The 22,660-nt window shown below is 37.1% G+C and overlaps 2 protein-coding genes across 2 annotated transcripts; one reads left to right on the forward strand and one right to left on the reverse strand.

Moving 5' to 3' along the window:
- The first annotated feature begins 753 nt into the window (after positions 1-753).
- On the forward strand, positions 754-16,399 carry cep78 (centrosomal protein 78). Its single transcript, XM_067521215.1, has 16 exons — positions 754-915; positions 1,655-1,923; positions 2,061-2,254; positions 2,545-2,617; positions 2,713-2,816; positions 2,968-3,142; positions 3,289-3,402; positions 4,685-4,749; positions 4,914-5,022; positions 6,670-6,787; positions 7,056-7,098; positions 7,217-7,363; positions 7,496-7,573; positions 8,021-8,202; positions 10,668-10,824; positions 11,386-16,399. The coding sequence occupies exons 1-16, from the start codon at positions 866-868 to the stop codon at positions 11,980-11,982; spliced, it is 2,475 nt and encodes an 824-aa protein (XP_067377316.1). The 5' UTR covers positions 754-865; the 3' UTR covers positions 11,983-16,399.
- Positions 15,994-21,233, reverse strand: cdo1 (cysteine dioxygenase, type I). Its single transcript, XM_067521217.1, has 5 exons — positions 20,962-21,233; positions 19,339-19,416; positions 18,303-18,460; positions 17,751-17,920; positions 15,994-17,024 (listed from the first exon to the last, which is right to left on the reverse strand). Exons 1-5 carry the CDS (start codon positions 21,129-21,131, stop codon positions 16,995-16,997), a joined length of 606 nt encoding a protein of 201 aa, XP_067377318.1. The 5' UTR covers positions 21,132-21,233; the 3' UTR covers positions 15,994-16,994.
- Between the last annotated feature and the right edge of the window lie 1,427 nt (positions 21,234-22,660).

The raw sequence follows: 22,660 nt of genomic DNA on the forward strand, positions 1-22,660 counted from the left end.
CTATATTAAGCAATGCAGTTTGTTTAAGGCTGATAACGTGCATTAAATTCTTATCTGAAATAATCTTGTAGACAACTATACATTTTGTACTATAATTATTCAAATACTGCAAAGGAACTAACGTTAGTAAAAAGTAAGTCCCTTAATTCTTATTGGAATGTGGTAGAAGTGTAAAACAGCATGAAATGGACATGCTCAAGTAAAGTAAAATTACATCGAAAATGTGCTTTGTTATGGTATTTGATGACGTGTTTATTTACTTTGCACCACTGTGTTCTGGAACCTAAGCCAAATATTCAATCAGAATACTAATTAATTAACAGCAAACATTTTGATTTATTATTTAAATCGTTTAAGTATTTTTTATTAGCAAAATTGCTGAAAATGTATATGCAACAGCTTCTCAATTGCAAATATTTATTGCTTGCAGTATAACTTTAGTGATAGAACAGCTTAATACTACCTTACCTAACACAATATCCTGAGACGTTGACGCAGCATTTTACTTAAAGACTAGAAGTAATTTATGGCCCTAGTTAGTTGACATGACCCATGGCAGTTCAAATTTGTAACAAATAGGCAAAAGCAAGTTATGGTGACTCAATTGATACGATACGGGTCTCCTGGGTTTTAATAAGACAGCTTTTGGCTTGTTTTGCTTTTAACTTTATGCAAAGAAACTGGGCATCATCGCACATATTTGCATGCCTCTCGGTAGGTGGCAGCAGAGCTCTGGTTAGAGTCTAGACTAGCAACGATGAAGAGAAGTGGGCGGGGATTGCTGGGGCCGCAGCGCCACTTTTGACCATACAGTGACATACATCAACACTATCGGAGTGTTGACACCTATGTAGGTTTAGGAAAGATGGGCGGCAGCAGGGCCACGACGAGAGAGGCTTCGGTCATATGCGAAAGGTATATTATTTAGTTTTACTTTGTTTAAATGCCATTTATTGATTGACTATGCAGTCAGGACATCAGCAGCACGGCTTGCTCCTCGCCATCATTAGTTACGGCGGTTGCTAGGAGTGTTAGCGTGCTAACGCCACTACCCAAACCAACGTTTGCAAACGCATTATAGATCAATCAGATCCATTAGTAGAGCACTCTGAAACATATACAGAGCTTGTGAAACAGCATGTCGCCATATGGTAGGAAGAAACAGAATAAAAAGTCATGTTTCTAGTTCATCATGGCTAACGTTAATCAGACTGTTTAAGCTCAACGTTACTGTGGCTTTACGATAACCGTGATGTTCAGGTGCTTTAACTGATTGAAATCTTTGACGTCTTGCAAGATGATGTCTGGAGAAACGTCTCCATATGGCCAGATAGTGACACTTGAGGAATGCACTGTTATGTGAACCCTATGTCATTACTCTACTAAATTTTTAAGAATCACCTGACTTTGTTCCTCAGGTAACATTTAGGGCAGATTTAAACATTGTACTAGTCAACAATACTTTGGGGGTGTTTTGGTTCTGTAAATAATTATCTTAACAAATCAATTCTAAGAATGTAAGTAGCTATTTACTATATACAGAGGTCTTTGGTTGTTTCATTTTTCACACCAGCACCAGGTAAGTAACCATCACCTGTTTCTGTTCACCCTTATTCTGACACATGAAAAGTTTGTAAAATATTTTTGTTTCTAGGTCAAAAATGATTCAAGGCAGTGCTCAGATTCGGCGACAGGGCGCCCAGGACTTTATGGCATATTATGAGTTTGCCTGTGCCAGACAGGAATCAGTTGCTCTCCCTGCTGTCAAGATGAACCTTAACAAAGGGATGCTGGACTTTAATGGAGACAGGCTTAAGCTGATAGACTGGCCACCCATTCTCAGCTCTATATCAATCAACAAACACCTGCACTGCATTGCAATAAGTAGCACATACCAAGCTAGTCTGAGTTTTGGAGATGCAGGTAAGGCACAAAATACCGTGGTACATTAAGTAACCATGCAAAAAAACAAAAACTGTATGCCTGTGTTGTTCAAACAGGTACAGGATAAGTTATGGAAACCTGTACGAGATAATTAATCATATAATCGCTAATTTCAGATAGAAGGTTTAGGAAAGCTGGAAGGGAACATAAATCTAACATCAAGAAGAAGATTCCAGCCATTCGTTCTAAGGACCTGACATTTAAGTTGTGCAAGGCCCTGAAAGAGTGTTTGACTGTCTCTTCCAACCTCAAGACTCTGCAGCTTAATGGCCTTCCATTGAGACAGAGGGACCTCATCACATTGACAAGGGTAAAACCAAACAATTTTAAAACTTATTTTGAGAGACTGGTACAGAAGCATACATTGGTTTACTTACCCACCACTTTTTTAAAATATGAAAAACAATTTCTGAGCTGATTCCTGACTTTCTAAGTGTTGAGAAATTACCATGTTTACTTAAAAAAAAAAAGCATTCATTCTATTGTCTTGGAGTAGGAAAAATCTCTGTTTGATGTGTGTGATATAAAACCTCAGTAACATAAATGCTCTGGAAATTTGGTAAAAAGAAAAGTTATTAATCCAAATCTATTATTTGCCAGGGTTTTGCTAAAAGTGTTTCCTTGGAACACCTGTCTTTGGCAAACTGTGCAATCACTGATGACGGCTTGGAAAGTATGTATATTATTTTATTTTCTCGTTCATAAAGACTTTAGAAGATAATACTGTCTGTGTCCAGTCTTTCTAACTGTCTTAGTAATATGTTTCAGTCATTTGCCAGAGCGTGAAGTATTCTACAAGCATAAGGACGGTAGATTTTACTGGGTGCAATCTTACCTGGAGAGGGGCAGAGCATATGGCTAACATCATTAAGGTTTAATATCTATTAATAAAGATTTATCCTGCCAAAATATTTTCTGCTGTAGTAAAAGTGTAATTAATAATTCATTATAAAACCACATGTTGTTTTATTGAATCGTAATAAAAATTACATATTTATATAAGAATGCACATTTGTTTTGCAGCATCAGGGAATGCAGAGGCATGGTACCGCATGGGCAGAGTCACTAAGGTATCGACAGCCACAATTTGAGGGAATGGGAGGTCTTCGCCGTGTCACTCTTAACTGTAACACTTTGATTGGGGACCGAGGTGCTGCTGCTCTTGCACACGAACTAACCGAGGACCTCTGGGTTAAAGGTTAGCAAGTGTGTGTGGCTTTTAGAGAAATACTGTGATACAAGGAAGAGTTGGGTGTTTTTGTTTAACATTTTCCTTTTTTAGCAGGAATTCTGCTTACGTTTTGTGTATTTTTTATTTTTAATATTTTTTGACATGTTGAGTAGCTGTGGACCTACAGAAGTGTGGTCTGTCCAATGAAGGAGCTCACCGTTTGCTGGAATCTCTGAAGACAAATTCTACTCTTTGTGTACTGGATATTCGGAATAACCCTTTGGTTGGTAAGGACTTATGTCAAACTTACTTACAACATTTGCAAAAAAAATTCTTAGTACTTAGATTTTTTATCTGTATTAGAAATAATTGGCTTGGGTTGGTTGGGATGCAGAAGGCAGTGGGTTCAAATCCCTGCCACCAGGTGTGGCCCCACTCATCACCAAGCCCGGTCCCGAGCCTGGTTAAAATGGGCGGTTTGCAACAGGGAAGGCCATCCGGCGTTAAAACTCATGCCAAATCAACGTGCGGAACACATTCTGCTGTGGCGACATCTGAAGGGACAAGCCGTGATCTATTAGAAATTATTTGTTCTACAGAGCATTCATTTAAGGCGGGTGTAATAAGCATTATGGCCATTCGATATTTATATATCTGTGTCCTAAATGTATACAAATTTGAATAGGGCTATGCCATATAATATATTGTGATAATTTCTCCCCATGATAATAAATTGTTGTATTATGATATTGACAATTTGCTGTACCTACAATTACAACAAGCATGGTGGAACGCAGCACTTGCGTATGGGAAAAGTCTAGTAAGGAGTTGTTTGGAAATGGTTCTGCAACAAAAAAGACTTGAATTAAACACAAACTAAAACTTGCTGAGGTTGGGACTAGTTTGTCTGATGCACTACAGATAATACTTTTGCTGAGAAGCGGTATGAATTTTAATCATAATTCAAACAAAATATACAGTTGAGATTACATGTAAAAACTAAATGATAACTCAAATTAAAGGAGTGATTACGTTTAATAAGCAAACAAATTATGGAAGAGATAAAAAAAATATGTCAAACCCGCTCACCTTCTCTCCTACCTGCCATTTTGAAGGTGAACAGGTAATTACATTCCGCTAATCCCAGTAATTACAAAATAACACAAATAATAATGACAGTAACTAATAATCCCAAGTATATTTTAAGTTTCTTTTTAATTTTTCTATTGGTCCTTCAATTTGTAATTTCTAAATTGTGTCGGAAGCTCAAACCAGCAACGGGCAGAATGATTTATTGAATTTGTTGAAACCAACTCAATCACAGTCACTAAAATATAAAGAGAAGATCAGAGCATACATTAGATCAACAGTAGTAATTATTGTAATTCATAAGTTTCTTAGCATCTTTAAACATTAATGCCTGAAATTATTGTGAAAATTGTTGATATATATATATACTGATATAAAATCAAATATTGTGATATTTTGATTTCATATTGCCCGGCCCTAAATTCTAACCATGTTTTGAGGTGACAGTGTTCATTATAGGTTATCTTTTTTCTTTTACAGACAAGGTACTAATTAAAACAATAATTGAGAAAGTATTGATGAATGCCGATGGACAGTCGCCAGAGGTGGGTGTCATTTATTATTTGTAGACTAAGGGGACTAACAAAAAAAACTCTTTTTTTTTTTTAAAAATGGAATTAGTGTTGTATTTGCATGAAATGTGAAATATTTGGTATACATTGTGCCCATGTTTTTAATCGCTTGTATTTTTTTTAATGTTCCACTGCAGTACTGTTGGATAAAGCCTGTAACCACAGAGACACAGAGAGAATCGGAATCTGGTCCAAAGAGGCTTGCACTGCCCGGTGTAGTTAAAGGCAAAGCTACATTTAGGATAGGTATACAGCAATACACACACACACACACACACACACACACACACGCAGAGCTATATACAATTGGGTGCAATAGTTTATTAATTTATCAAGCGTTAACTTTCTGTCTGCGTTCAATGAAGTTAAATATAAGGGGTGCAAACTTTATCCCTAATTCTAACATAATATTAATGGACATTCATCTAGTTCAAATGTTCTTCATCATCAGAAGTAACTATAATGGTCAAGGAGTCTATACAATATAAAAAATGATGTGGTTGCAAACCCATTAATAAATAAACTTCTGATGAAGACATATTTGTACTAGCTCAATGTGCAATAAATATTATGTTGATCTTTGTTTAACTTTTTGCCATTTGAATAAAGAAATGCAGACTTTTGCACCCATGTCCGTCTGTCATTCATAAATATTGGAACAATGATTTTCTATTTTTTTATTTTTTGGCATTTGAATCAATTAAGATGTGAAGGAAATCAAGAGAATTAGCTTTAAGTCAAGACACTGGAGGAAAGTGTGGCATCGGGCATTTAAATTACAGCCATTTCATACACACACCTGCTGTTTTGGTGGCCCATAAATAATGGAAAAAAATGGCTGACAAGCAGTTGCGTGTCCAGGTGTGGTCTTTTTGTCTCGTCACTCATCATTGAACTGGTTGTAACTGTTCACTGGAATTCTCAAAACGGGGTCCACAGCAAAGTTTTTTCATTGAATGCAAACCTTATGTTTATACATGAATATGTTGTTTTATTCTATTATTTATGAGCCACCAAAAATGTGTCGCTCACATCTTGAGATTTTCATTTTAGATTCAATGTGGGGGTGTACTGAGGCCAAATGCCCAAAATATTATTTTACTATAAAAATAAAAGAATCTTGTCATTTTGTCACTAACTTTGGAAACATTTCTCTCTCCCAGCTTCATCAGGCTGCCTTCGTCACATTCCCCCCATCTCTATTCAGTCTATCAAACATTCCAGTCTTTAAACCTGATGCATGCCTTCAAATTATAGATTAGGCATTTCAAATTAGCTGAAGTTGCAATATACCTGATCTGTGCTGGAAGAAAAACAACACATTGTTAAAGCGCTTAAAATCTCTTTTACATAGTAACAGTTATCTCATACTCATTTTGCATATTTCTCTATTTTCACCTTGTGCCTTTTAAGTTATCTGGAGACATGGTAAGAGGTTAATTTATTTTTATTTAGTCCTCTCTCGTATGTCTCATTACAAATCAAGTCTTTATCATGCCGAATTTCTGTAAATCCTTGTACTTTCAAATACTAGTTGTTTGGATTCCTTGTGGTCAGTACAGCTGGTAGCTTTTCTGTGTGGAACTTCAGCTTCAGCTCGACCCACCCGCCTTTTGCTTATCATGTTTAGACCCTCTAGTAGTGAAAACTCCTTGTGGATTCACACAGTGTAGCACTTTGTTATTACCAGTAATTTGTTCATTTGTTAGCTCGTTGAAAGACCTTGTGACCATAATATCACAAAACAAGGATCATTCAGTTACCTCTAAATAAAATACTTAAAAACTCAGCTTGCTCGTAGAAAATTTATTTTATTTTTTTGCAGCTTTAGAGTCTGCAATTTTAAGTCTTCAGTTCTTCACGTGGCTTTTTTATTTTTATTTTCTGATGCAGCCCCTCGTAAAGGAACATCTCCTAAAGGATTGAGTTCATCTGTTGCTCAGACAAAGAAGCCTAACTTCTGTTCCCGTTATGTGCCTTGGCGTGCTGCTGCACGAGCTGAACGACAGAGGTGAGATGTTTGATAACCAATAACCAAAGGAGCAGTCTTTCTCTATTAATTCAGAACATCACACTTTTTATTCTAAAACCTTGATAAAACAAGATTATAGGCCTGTGATCAAAAAGTCTAGTCGAATTTTCAACCTTTTGGTTATTTTCTTCTTGTCAACGATTCACAATAGAGCATAGGCTAAATTTTTTGTATTAGTATCTGTGTACCTGTGTCACCTGTGTTATAGAATCAAATACTAAATTTATATTGGATGCTTTTGTCGCAGGGGTCTGCCTCTTGGAGTTAGTGTGATTGACCAAAGCTTTGAGGTTAGTTTTTGATGGTTGGTATGTTTTCCCCTGACTATGGGAGAAGAAGATCAGAACCCTAACAACAGAAAAAATGTATATATGCAAATAATATTTTAACTTGATCGCATGTTATTAGGGTGCAGCTACTGTGAAGGTTAACGTCGAGTCAGATTCGGAGGGAGGAGAGGAGGAGGAAAAAGTAGTTGTGGTTGAAGTGGGGCAAAGACCATCTTCTCCTGGTCTCCAAGACCGAATCACTGGGCGGCAGTTTGAACGCTTGCAGGTCAGTCAGAACAAGGTCGTTTCCAAGCTGGAATTTTTCATTTTTGTAGCCAGAAAAGCAAATTATTAGAACTTCAAGGGTTAACAGCAAACATTTAAAGCATGCTGTGTGTGTTCTATCCATGGGCGGCAGATGGAGCTAAGAGAATGTCGTCTGAGGCTGGCAGAGGAACGCAGAGCCAGACTGAAAGCTGAGTCGAGGCTTATGGAGGTAATACTAATGTTTCTTCTGCTTTCATCTACTATGACATTTCCCTGCAACTGTCATTAGTTTACATTTTCTTGATTAAGCTTAGTGATGCTCTTTAGAGGTGAAGTTTGTGGAGATTATAACAGCAGCCAAAGCTTTATTGTATTAGTCAGTGCCAAAACTTTATGTTGCGATGCAGCAGGATCTTTTTCCCACAGTAACTTAGTTTGGAGATGAGTCAGCCACACTGAAATGCACTCTGGATAATTATGGTCATTATAACTCAAAATAAAATGTTTATTGTTCCGTCTGAAGTTGGGATAAGGCTTCTCTGATGATAGGTAACATCTCAAAACATACAGTCATGTTTCTGAAACAGCTAAATAAACTGTAATAGCTGCTGAAGTAACAGTAATATGAGTTTATGTTGATACACTTTTATTCAGTCTTTTTCTTATTTATATTTAGTATGAGTTGGAGAATGCCCGTCTTCGTGATGCCAACCACTCCCTGTCTGAGGCCCTTGCAGCCACTGGCTCTGCATCAGTGCCACCTGCCCTCAGTGTTCTTGAAGATGAAGGCATCCTTGAGAGCATCGAGAGTTCATTTAGCAAGTTTCATGCTTTCCTGGATCTCCTCAAGGATGCAGGGTGAGTAATTTAATTTGATTGGCCAATACAACAGTTCTTTTGATGTGAATTGAGCCAGTTTGGTTCTGCTCCAAGGTGTTTTAAAGAAAGCCTTTTCTTAACTGTGGAACTTTCAGTTTCTCCATACTAAATTAGGATCTGTTTGTGTAAATCATTTTCGGTTTCACCATCTCATAATTGGTCACACATCAAAGGTCAAAAATACCGTTTTGCAGGTACAAGAGCCCAAAATTGTGCCTTTGTCGAGCAATTGTCAAAAAATGCCAAGAGACCTAATTCACTGTCATTTGATTGAGTGGGTCACTGATTTTTTAAAATGAATGAGGTGACCGAAACATTAGAACCACCAATTTTTATAATCCACTCCTTTTTTCCCCCCCTTATTCATTCATTAGTCAATATGAACTAACATGGTTTTACATGAAAAATGCAAATACTCTGATCATTAAGATCATCTTCTGATGATGACATGATGTTTATTTGTACATGGAAAACAACATTCAGTTGGGTAGCTGTCACATGCACATTTATCCACAAGTGTGGATATGTATCCAAGTGATCCCCACATGCCAAAAATGTTGTGCAACTTTTTATAAATGGAGTGTTTAATATAAGTGTGGTGTTTGGTTTCTGTTTCATTCTGAGATTTCTATTTTTTGGTCTTATTGGGTGCCTGTTGCAACTTGGGATTGATTCCAAAGTTTCATTCTGTAGACGAGTTTCATAATGACAAAAAGCTTGTTATTTTTATTTTTTTTCCCTTTTCTTTTCCCTGACAAAGTTTTTTTTTTTTTTTTTCTTTGATTGTTTACTTGCCCGGTAAAAATTGGGGAGGGTTGCGTAAAGAAGGGCATCCGGCATAAAAAAACTGCGCCAAATCAACATGTGGACATTGATCCGCTGTAGCGACCCTGAACTCATCGGATAAGCCGAAAGGAAAGGAATACTGAAGCGTTTTTGAAGGATGCTAAGTAGTGCAGCAAAAAGCTGGCCCCCTACGAGGGCAGGGTCATTTTGTTGGGATCTTTGTTACTGGGATTTACTTTGCATCAACAGGAATCCAGATCATGTTGCATAGTTTAATACATGTTGACCACATTTAAGTCAATTTACCAAATGAAAAGTATCAAACCAATATCCTTGCCTTTACAGTACTGCACTGTCTCCTTTCTCTATTCTTTGCTTCTTCTAAAATACATTTCCAAGAAAGCTTTTTCTAAAATGTAGTCAAAAAACAATGTGTGCTTTGTCACTTTTTGTCAATTTTTTTTACACTCACGTAAAAATTTCAAATTTAGAGTTTGATACTTGCAACCCACAGAAAAGTTGCCAAAATGCTGAGCTGACAAGTATGGTGAAGAAAGATAGTTTAGTAATACATTAAAAAAGCTCACTGTAAGAGGAACATGAGGACAATTTGAGGACAACCACTGTAGCCAGGCTGACAGTTATAGCTGAGTGCCATGTGAAAAGCGGAATAAAAGAAAAGCTCATTACGCAGAGCAATGACACATTATTTTTAAATATGAGTCCAAGTAAAACTGAAACGAAAACAAAGTGACCTTTAGAAGTCTTACTCAGTTTTGTTCCACCTTATTTTTTTAATTTAAAGAAATCATGCTGTGGACAGGAACTCCACTGTTCCCGTGTACTGCTGTCTCTCTTCTCCATACACTTACATTTAATCATTTGGCAGATTACTTTATCAAAAGCCATTTAGGTGAGCAAAAAAATTAAGCCAAAGGGATATGAGAAGATATGTTTTAGTTCCATAAGAGATAAGTGCAAGATCAGACAAATAGAAGTTGCAAAAGTGTTGTTTTGTAATATTTGCAATCCAACATAGGTTTTAAATACTAATAATACTAATAGCACTGTGGTAAACATGCCTCTGTCCTAACGTATTTTCAGTGTGTTGTAAGCATCGTACTTGAAAATACATTGAAAATACAATTAAGTTGGTCAGTGAAAACACTAAAAAAAGAATTGTACTTTTGTCTGATTAAAAAAGGTTCAAGCAAGTTTCTAATAATCCCATACAATCTCTTATGAGCAAGTTTTGCAGACTGTGATCACTGCAGCTCTTGTTCATGGACAATGTGTGAAAACTGCTGTTGATATTTAAAAGGCATCATTATACAGTAAGAGATAAGAACAACATGGCAAGAAAGCCACTGTTGTAGCTGTGTTTGACCTTAACACTGTAGTAATAAAAACATTTGGTGACTTGATTAAAAATGTTTTTACTAAAAATTTAGTTACAATTATGACAGAAGTTTACAAATTAATTGCATATTGTAGCTTTAATAATTGAGTCTTAGTGATATTTTGTTTTCAAATGCTTCGGATAAGGGAAACTTTATAATATACCAATATAATATTCTAAGTATTTCAATATAATATTGCATCCATGAAAAAAATGTGAGTTAATATTTCATTTTAATGGAGGCAATCTCTCATTGTAGTTTAGGTGAAATAGCTTCAATGGCTGGAATAGACAAGTCAGATTTCCAGCCTCTGGGAAGACCTCAGTTCTCTTCTACAATTGGACCACTTTTGGATGGTGCAGCATCATTAACTACAGGGGAGTCTCAGGATGTTCGAGCACAGACCTATTCTTTGGTAAGGATACAAAACAAAGTTTACAGTTGTGAAACCTTAAGAATATTGTCTGTAACTGCATAAACCTGACCTAAACATGACCTAAACCAGTATCAGGTTTTTACTCAAGTCCTAAAAATAGATTAAGGGAATACTAAAAAACAATAAGACAAAATGACCCATGTCTATGTTTGTATGTGGCAAAAGTATGTTAACATGTAGGAGTATAAACTCATTTGAAGCTGAAATTAAAGTCACTAAACAGGATAAGCGGTTACAGACAATGGAGGGATGGATGGATGAATTTTGACTACATGGGTTTGTAGAATAGTGCAGACTGTGGCTCAGGAGAGAGCAAGTTGTTCAGCAATTGCAGTATTGGTGGTTTAATCCCCAGGTCTTCGGGTTCAAATGTCACAGTGTATTTGGGAAGGTTTGAACACCAAGTTCCATTCTTCCTGGTGTTTTGTTGTTTTTAGCAATAAATCCATTGAGTGCATCACATTAATAGCTTGAAAAGGTTAAGGTTGATTTATCATTTAATACACTTTTTTTCATCAAACCTTTAATTTCTGTCTTTAGGAAGGTGCTGTCCTGCCTGCTCCCCCTCATGGAGTGGCTCACACCACAAACAACATATCTCTACCCCCTGTGAGTGAGTCAGTGACCTTTAATCAGGCTGTTAGAGCTGCAGTAGATACTGGTGTAAGTTTAGAAGAAGTAATAGAAAAGTTTTCTAAACATGATACCCAGCTTGACTCAGGTTCTGAGCACAGTCTCTATAGCCAAAAATCCTTTGAGAATGTTTCCTTTGGTAAAACCTTTCAGACTCAACCAAGAAACCACAACAGCAGCTCTCACCAAAGTAATTCCCATCATAGCAAAAGTTCTCATGGATACAGCTTCAACAACAATAATGGTACCAGTCACACTTCCCATAGCAGCAGGTCTCAGGGTGGATTGTCATCAAGGTCGAGTGTTAGTGACATAAGTGACAAGGTGGGTTCGCTAGGGTCAAGGAACAGGGGTAAAGAAAGGTTATTGACAGTAGATCAGTCAGGGTCAGAAGGTTCAGGAGAAAAGTCTCATACAGAGAGGGAGACTCTAGAGCAGATTAGGTTTCTGAGCATTCTAGGAGGGCAGTCAAATAATGAATCATTCAGACCAGCTAACCAGTAAAATATGAAAAGCTTTGTGTATTCTCCCAAAATTTCCTTCTCTTACTTAAGATTGTTGTTCACTATAGGATTGTCTATGATGTAGATGTTATATATTTTTAGTTAAGATTTATTTTTCATAATTTAGATTTTTAAACCACAATTCTTATATTTTATATCTCTTCATTTGGTGTTTGTATTTAAAATTTACCCTCACTTTTGTCAAGTGCCAATTTTTTTTGCAAGACACAATTTGCACTTAGGTTAATGTAGTTTATAAAAATGTCATTCAACAAAATGTGTTAGTTGATCTTTGGGTTTCCATACTGATTCGATGTCAATCACGTCCTATTTCTAATCCACAAATCAAGTTCCTGTCAAAGGGATTGAGTTTCATGCAGAACCTTGTCAAACTTCAAAGATTCAAAGTTTCAAAGCCATTTCATGGGGAGTAAAAATTCAGGGCATGTTATGCTTGTTGTATACCTCTTTTACACTATTTTTACTAAATAAATTTGTCCTTAAACTACAACAATTTGACTGCCCAGACAACTTTTCTTAACTCCTGCAGTCCCATATATCTATGGGTAAATGTGTTGTTGTTGTCCTTTTGGCTTATCCCATGAGTTCAGGGTCGCCACAGTGGATCATTTTCTGCATGTTGATTTGGAACACTTTTTACGCCGGATGCCCTTCCTGAAGCAACCCTCCCTAATTTCTACCTGGCTTGGATATACTAGAAGTTTCATTCTCTGTAAAGTTATGTTTTTGAGCCTCAGAATAAAAAATTCCAAACATAAAGTTAAAAAGAATGCAGGCTTAGGACTGATAAACCTCAGAAATTCCTATTTTGAAGTTAACAGAGGGGTGCCAAAAACATTTTGGAGCAAAATCAATTCTGCAACGACACACGTTTTTGTGGAGAATGCAAGCTCTGTGTGCTGTATTCTGGTGTTTAGTCTCTTGTGCTGCTGTCTCTTAAGAGAAAGAAAAAGGACCAAAGCATATTTTTGTGGGATAGACTAGGACACAGTGTTCTGTTGGAGTGCGCATGTTTTCCATTACAAGGGAGCACCCAACACCACTAAAAGCCAAAAGCACAACTTCCTGCACGGGTGATAGTGAATGCCTAAAGTATTTCATTTGCAATTGTCACCATTACCTCATCTTTTATTCTTCCCAATGTTGGTTTGTAATACTTAATTTCCCATATACTGTAGTTGTTGTGCAAATTCTAGGACTGATATTTTAGTGACTGATATAGGGGTTTTGTTTTCTAATAGTAGGTTTATGTGTAGTTTACATACAAATGCTAAAAGCAATGATTTATGCATGAGATTGGGAAATAACAACTTCACAAGTATAATCAATCCCTTGACTAACTGAGAATTAGCAAAGTGCAATTGATAAATGTACCCACGTTGAGTTTACTTCACTCGGGGCTTTGGTGCTGCAGTCTCAGTGGGTGTGGTATCAGCAGTAGGTTATGGTGTTTTGAGCTTGCTATCTGAATTCTAAACCGGATATAACGTGTTTGTTTGTAGACTTTATGAGCCTTTTGTACATTGGCTTCTATTGCAGTGTTATTAAAAAACAATCACCGGTATAAAAGTTTAAATATAACAGGACAAGGGAAGTCTACAGAGTTAGAATGAGAGCTTTATAAATGTCCACATCTTAAAAAAGAACTGGTGGATGAACTCAGTCCCAGGATAAGTCATTAATTATCGGTAGGGAAAATGTCACGCATTGCTTAATAGGTGTGTTACATGTCTGATTTTGTCGATGTAAGCATAACATTAACATTTCTTTAAAGAAACATTTCCTCATTTCAGTTTCTCAACTTCCATGAAAATGTTGAAAGATGGATACAAGAAATTCTGTTCAGTTTTGCATTGATTCAAAAAATGTAAATACTTAAAAATGGTGTTAAATACCTTGTGTACATGTTTAGTTGTCTATGTGAACATGTATAGTTAATAATGGCTAAAAGGCCCTAAAGTTGAAGAGCAAAGGTGTTATCACTTATGTAATAAAACAATGGGCGTAGAGCATATGTTCTCTATGCTGTATAATTGAGTGTTTCACTATCAATGCAATGAGGGCACTAGAATAATTATCAAAACGCTTCCGTTTCTTTAGTTGTCATAGAACATTGCGTAGCATCGGCTTATTGTTATCATCACAGGACACAGTCACAAACTCTACTATGCACTTTAAAACTCTGCACTGCCAGAACAAAGTTAGAGGTTAGAAAAGGGTGAGGAAAAACATGCTGTAGTTGCTTTAGATGGAGACCACAGTAGCAGCAGATACAACAAAAGGGAAACTGACAAGAAAATAGTCACTAAACTCAAACATGTAGACCATTGTTACTACTACCAACAAAACCTTTTTCTACCTTTCCCTGGGCAAGCAAGCAAGACACATCACCCAAGATGAGCATAAGTAGTGAGACAATGATGTAGTTTCTTTATTTATTGTGTCCAAATTGGCTTACAGTAAAAAGTTCCACAGGAACAGGAGGACAGGACTCATTTAAATACAAGGAAATGAACATCCTGTTCTATTCTAAACAGTTCTGTATGACCCTCAGCCTGCACTGTTCTGATTAATTCTCTGATAGACAACACTAAATTAAACTTGCAAAACATTAAAATGTATCATCAGTTGTAGACAGTGATCCTGGCACTTGGCTATCGTGGCATCACTGGGGTAATTAAGGCTGTCCCTTCAATATTACGTAACACCACTGGCTGTAGGCCACCACATGGTTGACCTATAGTTGGTACAGAGAGAACCTAAGGTTATTTACAGAACAAACTCACCTCTCTGATACTCTGTATGTTTTCAGCTAAGGCAAACAATTATGAAATGTGGTAATGACGTATACTGGACTGACCTGTCCTTTTCTGTCAGGAGTGAAAGAACCTGGGGAAGAGGGGAAATCGGGTGGTACAAAACTTTGGGCAAATCATTTTGGATGAGTATGTATTATCTACTTCTAGCTGAACTTAATTGGCTCACTAACAGACTTAGTTTGCTAAAAAAAAAAAATAGCAGTTAAGAATATGTGATGAGCAACAACTTTTACCCTTTTTCCTGTCCTCATACAAGCTCATTCAAATATACGATCCGCATTAACCTGTACTGTTTTACTGCCTCTGTGCTTTTATGATCTTCTGTAATGTTACCAATTAAAAAAAAAAAACATTTAGTAGACAAATAGACACTATACAGTACAAGATAAAATATATTCCAATAGGTTAATATAAATTTGACCCAATAAACTGCAACCTACTCTTTTGTCTGGACATTGACTAAGTTTGCAACAGTTTAACTTGATATGCGCAGCTGACGCACAGGAAAGGGTGAAGTATAAATATTTGTAATTACTGTTACCACAGTCATTATTTGATTCTATCTTGGGGAAATGAAGATTTGCACGTATGCCTATGTTTGTCCATTGATACGGCTTATCTTTCAAATTCATTCACTAAGACATATACAGTTTACACATGCTTTGCTGGTGAATGCCAATTCTGCATTAACGTTAATGTCTGGCACTATAATATTGTTATCACTGCACCATTAACATTATACATTTATTGATATGATAATGACCTATCAGTACTTCTCTTAAACCAAAGTACACATAGCTCAACATGCTTTAGTTTAGATGCCAGGCTAGTGCCAAACCAGACAAAGCTTATCTGTCAATAAATTCCTGTATATCTACATTTAGTGTAATGGACTTAGTACCTTTAAATGAGCTATTAAGGGTTACTAGCCACCATTTCCTATATATCAATACAAGGTACTGAAGCTAATCAATGTAAATAATTACACACATCATCATATACCAAAAGACACGTGAATGAGCTGTTATTTTGGTATTTAACTCTAAAACTTTTGAACAGGTCCGGCAAACAAACTACAAAAATGATGTGCTTATTGCGTCCAGTATAACACATTTTAATTATTGATGTTGGTTAGCAATAACCAAAATGTATAAAATGAAAACAGCACACAATTTTGTGGTTTAAATTGTATTTGTGTTTAATGTTTCTACGGTTATTCCTCAAAATCATGCATAGATTAGACAGTGCTAAAAGAGGTGCTATGCTGTAAAACTACACATCATACAAATACTGCTACAATTAAAATATGCCAAAATCCTGAGGGAAAGAAAAAAAAAAAACTTGTATCTAAACATTCTGTGTGCTAGAATACAAAAAGAGTTCCTCCTCACGACTGTCTTGGTCAAACTTGAATACATTTAGGAGTAACACAACATGGCAGCCTTCTGATTTCAACGCTCCTTCCATAGACAGTATACTGTAAATAAATTACAAGCATCATACTTCTAAAAACAACACAACTCTAAAGCTTTACATTTCTTTATCCAAAATGCAAATGGCACTTTTGTTTTTAAAAATCGGACTGTACAAACAGTGTTACATTTGATAGCAACTTTCAACAGGTTTAAGACAATTTTGAGTGGTACAAATCAACTAAATACAACTAATAAAGTGCTCCACTGATAATGAAATAGTTGATTGCAGAACGGTTTGCTTTTTTTTGAGATGTAAATTTTACCTTTCCTAACAGCCATATTTGCTCAAATGTTATTTATTTATTTATTTATTTTTTAAATGCTGACATTACTCTTCTGCTATGGGCCATAACTTTATAGAAGTGTGGTTACACAGGTCATAGATAAACAGGAATGTTGTTTTTGGAAAAGGGTCTCCTCAGGCCCAGCAAACAAAAGCCAGATTCAATCCATGTCCGAGCCTATTCATGCAGTCGTCCTGTGCTCATCAGTATTTGCCAAGCTTGCACTGGGCAGAGATAAAGCCATTCTAATTACTGGGTTGTCCTTTTGAACCAGCCCGCTCCTGATTTTTAAATGGGTTGCTTACTCATAGTAGGTCTGCATTTTGCTTCCGCAGCAAGTTCCCCTGCATCAATATCACAACACTGTCGTTATAAATGCAACGGTCTTCATCATCAGGAGCGTCTTTTGGTGACTTAGTTATTCTCTTGTGGGGCAGCATTTTCCTAAAAAGGGGGTTAAAGGCAAAGAGACAAAACATCGAATCGTATGATTAGTCACATATTCACACATATCTCTGATTAATGACATTCTTAAATGCTTGTCTGTCCAAAGAATATTCTCAGTCCACAACAGTTAAAAGCTATGGGCATATGTTGGCGTAGGTTCACTTGAGTGTATGAGTTCTACTATCTTATCTTCTCCATTTTGTGTTGCAATATACTGTTAATGCACTAACTTGACTGTGATCGCAGTATGCTTATATAACTTGACATTTCAGATAAGGCCACTCTTGTTGGCAGGGTGGCAGAAGTAGGTAGAGGTTCTATACTGCACGTGTTTTTGTTTAAAATTTGTCCATAAATTATTTCATTATGTACAGGACTTTAGATTCATATTTCAGCAGTTCATTAGGCTCTCAAACAAAACACATCTTTCAGAGCATTTCTTACCGGCTATGGCACCATTTCTGTTGAAAAAGCAGCAAACGGAAACTTCTAATAGTGTGAAATGGAAACTTCCTTACAAAATCCTGAATCTTTAAGGGGTGCTGTGCTAATTGCTGTTATTTTATGTTTAATGAGAACCACAACACAAAATAAAACTGCACTTCCTGCTAATAAGACGGTATATTTGGGGGGGCTGAGTGCTCAATTAAATGTTTGTAGTTGTGCTGTGTGTGGTAATGTATAAAAATGGGTTATAAATTGAAGCCTTAAAAAGTCCCTTACATTTGGATTCCTCTCGCCAAATCTGCTCCAGAAGGTCATCGTGACAGTGTTCTTGTGCCCTGTGCGCTGGTCAAAGGTCTGGCAGGTCTGGAATGGAGGGCTGTACAAGTGCAAACTGACTGCGCCCTCTATGTGGCTGACATTTTCCACACGGTGCAGCCCAATGGAGTCTAAAACATGCATACACATGAACAAATGCTGCGAAATGAGACTTGAGTGATGTAATGAACAACAAAGACCAAGCATCACAGTTGGGGCCTTTGAAAAAATACAGTCAGCATAGACTTGGGTAGAGAGAGCTGAATACAATTCATTTTAATTTTAATACTGGGTGCTACTATTGATGTCTGGGAGATATTTTACATTAGCACATCTGTTCGGAGAAACCGGTAAAGGATGGGTATTTTAGCTGCAGCAACATAGTGAAGTGAGGGTTTCACCATTTAAAAAAACACCCCAATGCAAACATAAAGAGATCAACAAATCTAAGTGACATTAATACTGAAGGTAAACAAAATGCAACGCTCTACACACTGGTTTTTGGTTTCTTACCATTGATGTAAGCCACCTTGTTTTCCTGGAGAATTCTCTGTGACTTCTGGGCCATTTCTCCTTGAGACTCTCTCCTTGGCCACTCGAACAATGTCTCCTTCAGCTGGCCCTGCAGCAGCTTCATGAAACAGTGGGAGTTCGTGTGGTCGTGGATGCTACTGCAAAGCGTTAGAGCACACAAGCATACCATGTCAGAAAATGTCAAAACTGAGTTGTTCAAGGCACCTGCATGAGAAGTAGACAAAAAATAAAAAATAAATAAATCAGGAATTCAGTCATTTTGTGTTGTTGTGAGTTTGTTGTCAAGGCTCCGAATCACTTACAATACTGTGCGCATTATGAGACAAATTTAAATGGTTCAATGTATCTACAATGCAATAGAAGTAAATTTTCATTTTGGTTACTCTTGTGAAACATGACTTTCCTACCACTTAACCATTACTTCTACCACATCTCGACTACACCCATAATATGTAGGTGTCAAAAATAATATGGTGCTAAACACCCGTCTTAATGAGAAAGATGCATAGGCAGAGTTCAAGTAGGACACGTACACGTGTTTATGCCACATCGCTGCTGCAACATGGTACAACCAACAGATAACGATGCAAAAAAATGCGGAAATGTTTCTACTGCAGTAAATATGTGGCAAAACAAATGTCTTTGCCATTTGGTTCTTACTCTTGTCCTATGATAAATAAACAAAAGGTTTTGCAATGGGTGTAGAATTTACAAAAACATATGTGTCTGAAAAAGTGTTGATAAAAAAGCTGATAAAGTGCAGCGTGTGACATATCATCAAAACAATATTTAACACAACCTTTCTCTCTGTCTGCAGAACATTGGACTCTCTTATCTTTACTAATAAAATAATTACCAGAAATTATTTCAATTTCTGACACATGGTATCTACATTAGAAGTGTTGGACTGAAAAAAAATTATTTTTTTAAAAATGCCTAAAAGGATTTTTAATAGGTAATTATGTCAATGAGTTTTGTCATGGTCGTTATCACTTTGCATGTGGAAGTATCTCACCTGCCATGGCCTTCACCCCAGCACAGAATCATGAGATTGAACTTGCCATTGCCCTCATCAACCAAGTTCCTTGTGTACCTGTGACAGAGGACAAATAGTTTAAGGACATAATTTACTCTGATACATTATGCATCCTCACTGAAGACACCAATGTTCCAGAGGAGTCTGATTAATCTTTAGTTCAAATCAACAGCTTTCTGCTTGTCCTTTCAGCGGGTCGAATTGGCACGAGCTTTTACAGCGGATGCCCTTCCTGCCTCAACCCCTCCCATTTTATCCATGCTTGGGACTGGCACCAAGGTGGCCCTTGGTGGCTGGGCGGGGCCACACCTGGTGGTGGCGGCCTTCTGTATCCCAGTACTCTACAACTGAGCCACCAGGACCCCCTAAGTAGATTAAGGTTTGGTTACAATTGAGACAGAAATTGTCTTGCATAGTTTTTTATTGAGACACGAAACACAGCAGCACATTCTGTACATGGGCTATTTTGAATTGATTTGCATAAATCTTACAGTGATGACCAATATTAAAGTATTAGGGGGGTTAATTTAAACATCTTTGATATTTATGTATATGACAAATTTTATTTTTCCACACTCTGTAAAAACAAATGCAGCTCATTTTTAAAATATACAGAGCAGAAGCTGATGTTCAAATGTAATTCCACAGATTCTAAAGAAAATATTATTTCCCATCTGCACTAAAGTCCCAACTACACGCACGTGGACAGACAACACAGGGGTCGCTGGCCCTCAGAGGTTTTCTTCACTTATCTACTACCTCCCCTACATGTCAGAGGGCAGCCTGCGTCCTTGCTCGGTCGGTAAATATTGTCGACACTCGAGCTCTGTGTGATTTCATCAGTCTGCGAAATGTTTTCGAAGCAGCTACGGCTCCCTGGTGGTCGACAGGCAGTCGCATCACAAGCGATCGGTCTCTGGAAACACCAGCGGGTGTGTATCCGTCCTGAGTGATGATTGGACGCCCGCTCACCCTCCCTCCACTGATCTCACCACTAATCAAAAACTCCACGACATTGTGCTATTGAAAAAGTTTGAATAGAATAGAATAGAATAGAAAAAGCCTTTTCTCACAGCGAGGAGCCCTTAGGGGACAGCAATCTTATTTGATGTTATCAGCACATTGTAGCAGCTTGGTAACCGTTAAGACACTTTGATTGTGGCCAAGAGTATGCAGACAAGTCATTTATTATTTTTTTTATTGCGATATGGTATGGCCAAGTCAACAGTTGGGTTTCACTGAAATTGCTCATGAAAGATGCTTAGTGAAGGATGAACATCTTTGTTGCCCAACTGATGGTTGAATGAGCGTAGGAATTTTATGAATGCATTCCTTAGTGTATAAAGTTCACAAATATTCAATCATAAAAGTTATTCCCATCGCTTCTCTGAAAGGACAGCTTCATAAGCAGTCATCAAAAGTGATTTTTTGCAATTAAAAAAAGTAAGAGCAGTAAGTATTACAGACACAATGTGAACAAAAGTTCACCATCTCAACAAACTAAGCCAAGGTCGCAGACAAGACTGCAGATCTAAAAGTGCAAAGTGCATCAGCATAATAACAGAGTAATATCGGATTAGGCTAGAAAACAAGCCGTTTTACCTGTACTGGTCAAACTTTGCATATTTCTTCCATTCCTGAGGGTTGCTGTCATACGATTCCATTATATTTTGGACCTCCTCAACATTGATGCGGTCGCTTTCGAAAATCTTGTGGAGGATTTTTATCAGTTCATCAAGAGTTTCTGGCTTCACTACCTCGGTCTGCTCCATCGCTCTGAATTGTGCTAAAGGGTTTTTATTTTATATTTATTTTATTTCAGTAGGGAAAAAAATCTTCAGCTGAAATTACAGGTTTCTCTAACCAACTTTTGCAACCTTGCTTACTTTTTATAGGCTGCGCTGCAATTTGGGGCTGTGCTGAAGATGGACTGTACCACTACGGAGGAAAGGTGAACGCCCACAGACCAAAGTCCTATTTAAATGAACTTTCTGGTTAGCTTGTATTAAAATAGTGCGGGAAAAAACACATGCACACGCCTTCAACACATTTGCAGTACAGTGATGATGATATGAATTTTTTATTTTACATTTTGAATGCAAATGATGCATTCATCTCACACATTGAAAACATGGACTAATCCTCTATAAATCCAATTCTACCACGTTGTCACAAAGACAAACGCCCCCCTTTCCCTGTCCCTTTCTCGCTGAGGCGCTCCCCCAACAAAAGCTGGCTGCAGCCTCTTTGTTTCGGCCCTCTCCTCGGAAAATTGGTCATCAACGCATTTTCCAAGGTGTGTGCAGACCACAGGCACATAAACAAGTGGGGACTGAAAACAAAACCGAAGACTAAAGAGTGACTCGTATCAGCACTGTGTTTGACAAAGTCAAGATCTCGTTTGCCATTCTGCTGAATATAGAATATCCTTTGGATATTTATTCAGTCATGTTTTGGTTGCAATATCTTCACAGATTATGACTAAATTGTTTGCAATTTCTAAAAAACAAATTTAATAAGTAATCCAACACACTGAAGTTGCTGCTCATTAAGATATGTCAAGGAAAGGGGAAAGGGAAAACACAATGATTTTACTGATAGTACAATTTTATGATTGTTTAATTTCCCCGGATGACATCACGTGGGTGTTTGAAGAACTTATTAAACTAAGTGAAAACTAAGTGAAATTTTGATGGGGAAATATTCAAGTATTATAGAAAAAGTAAACATTTTTAAAGCATCAGATTGACAGCAACATATGTTAAAAGGTCTCATTTTGAAATGAAAAGGCTTAAGGCTTTGGGTTCGGTTAAACTATGAACATTCCACTTTCTTATCTCAGCCTCAGATGAGTAAACAGCATGAGGGAATCTGAGCATTTGATTTGACTTTCTACTTGTCAGCCCATGTATGGGTCTGTGTGCTTGATTATGTAATTAATAATAAATCGAAATGCAGACAAGTCAGACACAACATAGGATGCTCCAGTTCATTTTCTTGAATAATTTTAAAAAACACTGTTTACAGCATCATCCTGGTTGTTATGAAGAAACAAAACATGTTTAGATGATTTTAAAAAAGAACAGTATAGGTCAGATATGATGCAAATACAGTGTCCAAAGTGTTTGTTTTTAGGTGTTGTTAAACCGTGGTTGTTCAGAAGATATCAAACACCAGTGCAGATACACTAAGTGTGCTGAGTTGCAACTTACAGCACTGAGCCTTGGTCGTGCACGCTTTGCTCAGGAATACTGGAGACTGTGAAATAAGAACGTCTTACTTTTACATTCTTGAGAAATGG

Source organism: Channa argus, chromosome 11 (assembly GCF_033026475.1).
Source record: "Channa argus isolate prfri chromosome 11, Channa argus male v1.0, whole genome shotgun sequence".
Taxonomy (NCBI): domain Eukaryota; kingdom Metazoa; phylum Chordata; class Actinopteri; order Anabantiformes; family Channidae; genus Channa; species Channa argus.

What these genes read in the sequence shown, in the direction of transcription:
- cep78 (XM_067521215.1), top strand. Translation starts at nt 866, where the DNA reads ATGGGCGGCAGCAGGGCCACGACGAGAGAGGCTTCGGTCATATGCGAA. An exon ending in GCTTCGGTCATATGCGAAAG is followed by an intron (nt 916 to 1,654) that starts GTATATTATTTA and finishes TTTTGTTTCTAG; the next exon opens with GTCAAAAATGATTCAAGGCA. An exon ending in GCACGAGCTGAACGACAGAG is followed by an intron (nt 6,788 to 7,055) that starts GTGAGATGTTTG and finishes CTTTTGTCGCAG; the next exon opens with GGGTCTGCCTCTTGGAGTTA.
- cdo1 (XM_067521217.1), bottom strand. Translation starts at nt 21,131, where the DNA reads ATGGAGCAGACCGAGGTAGTGAAGCCAGAAACTCTTGATGAACTGATA. An exon ending in CAAGGTGGCTTACATCAATG is followed by an intron (nt 17,921 to 18,302) that starts GTAAGAAACCAA and finishes TGCATGTTTTAG; the next exon opens with ACTCCATTGGGCTGCACCGT. An exon ending in TTGGCGAGAGGAATCCAAAT is followed by an intron (nt 17,025 to 17,750) that starts GTAAGGGACTTT and finishes CCCCCTTTTTAG; the next exon opens with GAAAATGCTGCCCCACAAGA.